An 8776-nucleotide genomic window follows, 5' to 3' on the forward strand; every position below is an offset into this window, starting at 1 on the left:
AGGCCAAAGGAGAGATGTAGAATAGGAGCTATTTAGTTATGTGGGTGTTTTGTATAAGAGAAACATTAACCTGTCTTAAATTTTTAAAGAGCCTGCCTCAAGCACCTGAACTGATACAGTGTGTTTATAAACCCTCAGGCAAAGATCAGGTAATAAATGAGCTTCTGGTTTTGTTTTGCCTTAGCACTAGGTATATAACAACTGTTAAAAGTTGATATATTTTCCCTTTAGTAGACACTTTAGAAGGATATAAAAGCAACAGCACAGTCCATATTCTGACGGGATGTATAATGAAGTTGGGAGACTAAACAAATACGTAGGAAATGACATAAGATTATGAATAAGTACTATGTAGTCAGATAATAGAATGTGAACAGAAACCCATAAGAATTAAGAGTACTAAAAGCAAAGCAAACAGTTCATTTATCCCATTTAGTATCCTTCTTAGTTTTTCCATTCAAGTTTCCCCAGGCATTAGTTGTTTTAAATGACCCAAAGTGTGGAGTCCAAGGCAAAACTCAAGTTGGAGCTTCCGATTATTTAGTTCCCACATTATCCTATTCCTTCTTTTAAATCTTAATGCCTGTTGTTTCTTTCATCTCTCCCGCACTTTTCTGGAAGGCAGGGTTCAAAGCTGAGTTAGTAAGGATGAATTGTTAAGGCTTTGGAAAGCACCGGGCTTGAAACTGAAGGCAGCTATTCCTTAGAATTGAGGACCAGTGAGCAAAGGTTGAACATTTTTCATTCAGCTCCAGGAATTAGAAGGTGTCTTTGAACTTTTTAAGGCCTAGCTTGGGGACAATAGCCATCAGATAAAAGGCATGAATGCTTATACCAGGGCTTCTGTGGTCTGTTCCAGATGAGTATGTGGCCAGCCTCCACCTGCCTACATTTGATGCCCACTTGACAGAGCTGACAGATGAACAGGCCAAGTATCTGGGACTCAACAAGAATGGGCCCTTCAAGCCTAATTACTACAGGTGCCTTGGGCTCCCCAGAAATCAGAGACACCTGGGCAGTGATGAGCTTCCTGCACTGGAATTGGTCTTTGCATCCCCAACCACATACGCTTACATGAACTCAGAAAAATGAACCCACTTCCCCTCACTGCCACCCTCAAAAGACTCTTCAAGGCCTTAAATAGTATTCCCCTTCCTGAATTTGCCTTTTGGAGATAGAGAGGTGGAGTTTGGGTAAGTGGCTATTTGCCTCATTAAATAAAGTTCCCCTTCCTCAATTCCTTTCCCCATTTCATCTTGTTGCTATGATTTTTATCTCTTTATGGAGAAATATTGACCTTTTTCAATTATGTGAAAAGGAGACACAGTTATTTCCTGTCACTGTATACTCCAGAAAAGTCTCTGCCTCCCTGTTACACCTTTAGGCAGGCTCTTCATGTCCCAGCATCCCCATTAGCTGATAACATCACAGTCTCATCTTTCTTTTTCCCTCCAGGTATTAAGTTCCTGTAACTCAAACCAGAATTTTTAAGGAATAGAACTCCAAGCCTTTTCTCCACTACTATACAAGAAAGAATTCAGCAAGCTGCTTCTCCAGTCAAAGCTGCCTGCCGTGCTCACTCTGTGTGTTAGGTTATTTATTTATTAAAATCAAGAATCCTGTGCCTGTAGTGTTGGCCCAGAGTGTGGTTACTGCCCTGAGGGCCATGAGAGCCACAGAGGACGGGCTGAGGAAGGAAAGAAATGGGGTCACTGCTCCCAGTGCATCATTTGCATCATTCCGCATTGACTGAATCCTCAGCAGTGGCCGTTTTTCCTCTTGTCCAGGCTCACGAGTTAGTCCAGGGATTCCATACTCCCTATTCCCTGGAGTTTTCTGGAATAAATGTTCAGCACCTGCTTTTCTCAGCTTTGGCCCTTCCCCGGGTGAGGCCGTTTGGAATTAACATGGCCAGTGTTTCACACAAGATTGGGTTCCCAATCTTGACCATCACTATCACTGCCTTCTTTATATAAAGGCTAATAAAGGAGGAGTGTTATTTATGGCTTTGCCAAGCTACATCAAGAACTCAGCTGTGCTGTGCCTACCAGGGGTCTCCTTTCTTACCCAGGACTCCTTTCTTCTCCTTGAATATTTATGTCCATTTTAACACTTTCTGGTTGCAAGAGGGATGTGCCTCCATTATTTCCTCCACAGTTTTGGTATTTGTCAGACATTTGTTTTGCTGTCTTTCTAATCCAACCAACCTCTGCTCAGGAAGTGGGGCCAGCTCCACTGGGACCCATAGTTTTACTTCCTTGTCATTTGATTGGATAGTTTCCAAGGAAGCCCCTCCAGATTGGCACTATCTCAGAAAAGGAGAGCTGCTTGTGAAACACTGCTTCCTGAAACTTCCTGCTATTGCCTAAAGCTACGTCTGAAACTGAGTAGGGAAAGGCATACTTTTCCAGGGACTTAGGGGGATAGGCTTTGGAAATGGGACAGGTCTTTCAGACTCACAGCTTGATACCCTAACAAAGCAGAGTATATTTATTTGTTTCCCAGGAAGGCCATTGCAGTTTGACTGGCTGAGAGATACAGAGATGAGATTGTAAACTGTGTCCAGATTATCAAAGCTAATTTGACTAGTTTGAACCTCGTCAGCCATTCATTCCTTTGGCCATTGCCATGGATGAAACCAAGATCTGCAGTCTGATCTGTGGTCTTCTCTGCTGGCATATCTTTTATGATTTAACCTCTTCCATTTGATGATTCTGTATTTCAGAGGCAGTTTCTTGAGTAACTCCAGTGCTACAAAAAGAATTAGTAATGTGGTGTGGGCAGTGTGACATTTTATGTCCCACCCAAAAATTGGATTCCTTTTGGAGACTGATCTGTTGGTCTCAAGCGTTTCATTAGGACCAGATTGGTTCTAAGAATTAGTCTGGAGTGGCCCTAGGAAACTTGAATTAAATAAGCCTCTTCCCCTTACCGATCCTTTTTACACTCTCAGGTTTGTTTGTTTCCCACTGTTTTCCTATGCTGGTCTGCCTCAAAGTCTCAAGACCAAGGTGACTCAAGGAAACACCAGACCACCCATGATCACTAAAACCTTCCCATCCTGATTCTCTTCTTCTACCTCCACCCTCTCCAACTTCTCCTGGTCTTCACATATACTCTCAGAGCTAGTCTGAAAGTGACCTTACTTTTGGAAGTAGGGAAGTGGAACTTTGGCAAATGACTATTTGCCTCATTAAATAGTATACAGGCTCAGCCCATAGAGTACAGTTCTTCAGAGGCCATATGTCTCAGCAAGTACTGGTTATATTCTTTTTTTTGTAAGGAAGATCATAAATGCTAAAAATTTCACTAAGCCATTCAGTTCTTCCTTTTGCCTACCTAGTCCTGATTTTTGTATTAATTGGGTCCCTTTAGCAAGAGATTCAGATCTTTGTACCTTATCTTATATCCAGAGCAGATTCCATTTGACAGATACATGGTCTCTAGCCTATTGTATTCTTAGACCAAAAATCATAACCTGCTGTTTCTCAGCAAAGCCTTGCTCTCTGGAGCTTACTATGTGCTGGTACTTAAACAGTACATTCTGCCTTGCTATAGTGAAGAGACCCACTCCAAATAAAAAAGGAGCCACACTGGGCTTCTAAGGTAGGTTGCCAGTGTTGCTGCCCATGATGAGTTATTTGCCTCTGAGTTTCAGATGACCTCTCTGTAGGGACACTGTGTCATCAACCATTAAGAAGAAAGAACTACAAGCCTCCCAAGTATTTGGGTTCTATCTTAGGGTTGAAATCTGGTCATTATTCCCTCTACCCTTGTAATCAGAGCAATGTGTCTTCTTTCCTCCAACCTCTTACCTTGGATGCATCCTGGTTATCTGGAAGCATGGGAAAGAAGGCTAATTATCTCTTTGTATGTGGCTCCAGTCTGTGAGGATACATAACATTTTCTCTACAATGAATCTGTGCTAATATTTTGCCTTCTTTCTTTCTTTTCTTTTCACCCTTAGAGACAGGGTTTCACTATGTTGCCCAGGCTGGTCTCAAACTCCTGGGCTCAAGCAATCCTCCTGCTTCAGCTTCCTGAGTAGCTGGAACCACAGGTGTGTGCTACCATGCCTGGCACTTTTTTGCCTTCTTAATGGAGATATTCAGTTTTCTTTTTTTCATTTAAACAAAGAAAAAAAATGTATCTACTCTACCTTCCCTCTGCTCTCCTCCCTCCCTATCCTACTTGCCCATATGAGCGCGGCTCCCCATGGCCACATACTCCTGCAAAGCTTTTTTGCTGCTTCGCTTTTCTCTGAACAGATCTGATATTGCTGCTCCTGTGGTTTTCTCAAAATTAACTTTGCCATGGTTTTTAAAAAGGAATCAAAATGCATTGTTGCATTAAGCTTTTTCAATAAAGGAAAATTATGGAAGGAAAATAGGCAACACCAGCAAATTATATGTGGACAGGTTCTAAACTCTATATATACATATATATATATATATCTATATACGTAATCATCTAGTTCTGTCATCTTACTGAAAGGAATAAAACTTCTAAAGATCACCATTTCTGAGAAGTTCTTGGAAATCTTTATGTCTAAGTGATTGTATTAGATCAGCAATAATGACTATGTAATCTCAAAAAACAAATAAAATATTCTTAACATGGACTCTTAAGGGTATTTCTTGTTTCTGTGAACTAGAAATTCAGAGATGAGAGAGATCTCTGAGCAACAAACTAGAGATCCTGCTGTAGGACAAGGATGTGAAAATGTTACCAATAGGCATGTTTGACCTTAGTTAATAAATACCGTGTTCCCCTCCTACCTGCCAGCACACACGCGCATCCTGGCTGTGTGTGTAAAGAACCTGTCTTCTCAGAACTACCACCCTGGGGAGTCGAGGACTGTAGGCTTAACACAGAGAAACTAAACCATAGTTCTAGGTCCCTGACTCCCTTTTAGTTGAAAAGTGCAGGAAATCAGCATCCCCCAGTTTGGGACCAAAGGACCTTGATAACTAGAACCTGATTATATCCAGCCAAAGGGAAAAAAGAAGTGCATCAAGCAGAGATTTGTCTCTAAATCAAGTTGCCTGATTTAACCAAAGGATGAATCCAATTGCCTATTCTTTCTCAACTGCCAGTAGGGTAACCATCTTTGGGTAGCTTTCTGATAGCCACCTTCTTTAGCTGACAACCTAAACTAGTTCTGCATCCTGTATGCAAGATGTTTTCTTTTCATAGCAGAATCTTCTGCCACTTTGGCTTCTGATTATTTAGATTAAGGGACACAGGGCTAGAATAGTCTGGGCAGTCGGTAGTGCCATTCCAGTTAGGAGGAGAATGCAGCAGCTAGCAATGAAGCCGGTGAGTCAGCTCAAAGGATTTGCTCCCCTGCAGTAGGGCTTGACTCCTCATTTGTGAAGGATGGAACCTTGGGTGCCTGGGTCTTCATTTCAGAATCATAGGGTAAGCCCAAGCTGTCCACTGCTGCACAAGTTTCTCCACCTCACAGTATTGTGGAAAAGAACTTGAACTTTAAAGCAGGCTAGCTTGGATTTGAATCCCAGCTCTGCCATTTACAAGTTATGTAACTTAGTCAAATTACATAACCACTCACAGCCTCGATTTTCTTGCCTGTGAAATGGCTACTGCTTATCTCCTAGGATAAGGATTTAATGAACTGATATATAAAAAGTGCTGCTTATTTACAGAGCCTGGCACGCACTGCTGACTGCATACACATCATTCCTTGTCTCAATCTAGAGCCCTACAACCTCTGTTGCATCATTACACCCACACATGCCCTTTATGGGGAGAGGAGGGTGTTCTATCCTTTTTTTACTAAATTATCCTAACTGCCTGATAGTCTCAAAAAGCAGGTACTTTAAAACTTCCTGCATCTTATTAAGCTTTCTCAGTGCCAGGTGCTATCCATTTAGTCAAGTATCTGACCTCTGTGGATTAAAGTGGATTGCTTATATGGGGAAAAGGGTATATGTGATTCTTGTAACTATACCTATTTATACCTCCAACCCTCTGCTGGCAGCCTGAGTTTTGGGACAAGGGAAATTGGTAATGTAGGTTTTTTAATAACGTCAAATATAACAGTATTGGAGCCATCTCTGCAACATGGAGAGACTTGACCAGCCTTGACTAGCTCCCAGGTATGGGTGCCTCTGTGGTGAATGGTATTGATGACTATCATGCCTTTGTTGACAAATAAGCTAAAATAAATTGAACGTGTGCCAATTCCATGGCATATAGTTTCAAAGTTTTCAGTTACTCTCTGGTTTCTTGTTACATCTTCCAGTTGTTTCCAGATATCTTCCTCCTTATTAGAAATTTTGAACGTCTGGGCCTATAATGAGCACCTAGGTGTCTGATCTTAGTAAAGGTCTTCTATTCCACTGAGATGTGGAAAAGATCATGGATTGAGGTCCCTCGTGTTGACTCTACGCAATCTTCATAGCACCAGTTTTACACATTCCTTCTCTGAAATTAAAGCCAGATGGAGCTCTAGGCTTAGCAAGTGGCTTTAGATAGATACCAGAGGGGACTTGCAAGCTGTCCTCTATCCTACTCCCAAGATCAGACTGCCCTTTCCCCTAGGAATAGGCAGGAAAAGGAATAAAGCGTCAAAACTGGCCACTCGTGTCTGCTACCACTGTTGGGATCCTGCTGATTGATTAGGCTCACAAAAGACTATGAAGTTCTGGGCCTGTTAACCTTAGGGCTCTGACTACTTAGGAGGAGAAGAAGTACTGGGAAGAAGAGAGATAGAATAATGAATTCTTTTTATTAAGAAATCCCAATGGGCTGTGCTGTGGCAGGTTTACCACACTGAAGCAGTGATGAGCAAGGCGTGGGTTGTGAATTTTAAAGCAGGGTGTAAATTTTTAAGAGTTTAACAAATTATACCCTGAAAAAAATCCAAAGTCAAGTAGTTCAGGCCTTGAGCCAGGGACCTTCTTGGAAATTCATATCAATTCAGTTCTGTAAATGCCACACACCCCCCACCCCCCACCCCGAGACATTTTTACTACCGGGAGGATACCGCTGGCATCTAGTGAAGAGAGGCCAGGTATTTTGCTAAGCATACTACGACGCACCGGACAGCCCCCTACAATAAATATTCAGCCCTGATTGTCAATAATACAGAGACTGTGAAACGCTGCCCAATTGTCAATAGTACAGAGACTGTGAAACGCTGCGTTAAATGTACATAAATTAGGGGCATACAAAAATGAGCTAAATTTGGTCTTACTCGCTAGGAGCCTATATGTGGGTGGGGAGAGGAGTGGGACTGGAAGAGGAAAGGGAAGATGGGAAGGTACAGTAAGGAGATATTGGGGACCAGGATGAGAAAACCCAAAAAGCTCCAAAGAGTGCTCTCAAACTTGCCTTGTTCTGTCGCCTATGAACTGGCAAAGGGAAAAGTGAGAGAGAGAGAGATGGTAAGAAAGGGGCAGGGTTGTCCCTAAGGTATGGGAAGGTGGAGTAATTCCTCTAGGCCCCTTGCTTTGGGTATATCGTGGAAAATGTTAGGATTTTGGATCTAGGCAGAACTGGTTTGACACCAACACAACCTGAATGAGTTGAGGGCTAAAAGGAAAGCTTTGTGGAGGAGGAGGAGGTGATAACTAACTAGAATCTTTATGAGAGAAAAGGAATCAACCAGGAGAACAGAAGACCGTCTCCTCCAGAGAACAGCATAGGCAAGACCCTGAGACAAGACAGAATATGATACCTTGGAAACCGCAGGGAGGAATCTGCAAGTGCCGGTTTCTTCACCAGTAACATTGGATTCGTAAAAATACTCTGTCGGGGAGAGGTATGATGTGATATCTGGAAAGCGCCTCCTGCAGTGCCTGGCACCAAGCTCAGTTCAACAGTCCCCCAGACCCTTCCTAAAGCAACCAGGCTGGGGAGAGCGATTTGGTCCCACCTGTTCCCGAGCCTACGTCTTTGGGGCTTCTATTACCAAGCCAGACTGTCTAAATATTTACTACAAGCTGCTTTTTAAATTCAGGAGAGGGCAGATCAAACAGCCTCTTTTGCCCCCAGTAACAATGAGCCCTTAGGAAGCATCTTAGAAAAGAGAGAGGAAGGAAAGAAAGGATTGGCGAGCAGGTGAGGGTGGGGGCTTGCTCTCCCCTCAACATTTACACACCATGAGGAAGAGGCCCCCTACAGCAGAGAAGGGCAGATGACACGAGCAGCCCTCGAGGGCACCACCAATTTCAGTGACGGAAAAACGCCCCTATCCCACCCTTAGACCCCCAGTCTCCCAGCCAAGCCCTAGCTCCGGGTGAGATGCGTTCTCTTCAGAAAAACGCTGAGAATTCTCAGCTTCCAGAGACAGCGAGTCCCTCGTTTCGGGGGATGTCCCTGGCCACCTGGAGGTGGCATCCCTCCCCAGCGACTAAGCGGGATATGGGACGTGTGCAGGAGCCGGGATTTGGGGGGCCGGGTCGGTGGTAACAGGGAAACGGAGACTGCGGTGGAGCAGTAGGCGGAGACTAGAGCTCCGGAAAAGGTCGCTACAGGGACGGGGGGTGAGTACTGAGAGACACCGAGTGAGGAGCATAGAGATAACCCGCCTGAACTCAAGGCCCAGCTTTCGCGAGGTGTGGAGCCTGTAGCTAACCTAGGAGTCTCCGTCTGCCAGCAATGCCGCAGGACTAAAAAGATCCCCCCAAAATCTCTTCATTGAGCCCCCACCTCCTCGAGTCCCGCTCCGGCCGGTCGAACAGCCAATCGCCTCGCGGGGCGGGGTTGCGGCGAGCTGCCGTAACCAATAGCGGTGGAGGGGGCGGGGCCT

At 44.0% G+C, this 8776-nt stretch overlaps 1 protein-coding gene across 4 annotated transcripts in view; it reads left to right on the forward strand.

The window, feature by feature from the left end:
* Window positions 1-4621, forward strand: part of AHCYL2 (adenosylhomocysteinase like 2) — a 205382-nt gene extending 200761 nt beyond the window's left edge. For all 4 annotated transcript variants that reach the window (XM_030825541.1, XM_012512325.2, XM_003261316.4 and 1 more), the window contains 2 exons: window positions 860-980; window positions 1456-4621. In XM_030825541.1, coding sequence (XP_030681401.1) covers window positions 860-980; window positions 1456-1462 — 128 coding nt within the window. In that variant the 3' untranslated portion in view covers window positions 1463-4621. The remainder of the gene's footprint in view (window positions 1-859; window positions 981-1455) is intronic.
* Window positions 4622-8776: the final 4155 nt, after the last annotated feature.

This window comes from Nomascus leucogenys, chromosome 13, assembly GCF_006542625.1.
Source record: "Nomascus leucogenys isolate Asia chromosome 13, Asia_NLE_v1, whole genome shotgun sequence".
In the NCBI taxonomy this organism is placed as follows: Eukaryota; Metazoa; Chordata; class Mammalia; order Primates; family Hylobatidae; genus Nomascus; species Nomascus leucogenys.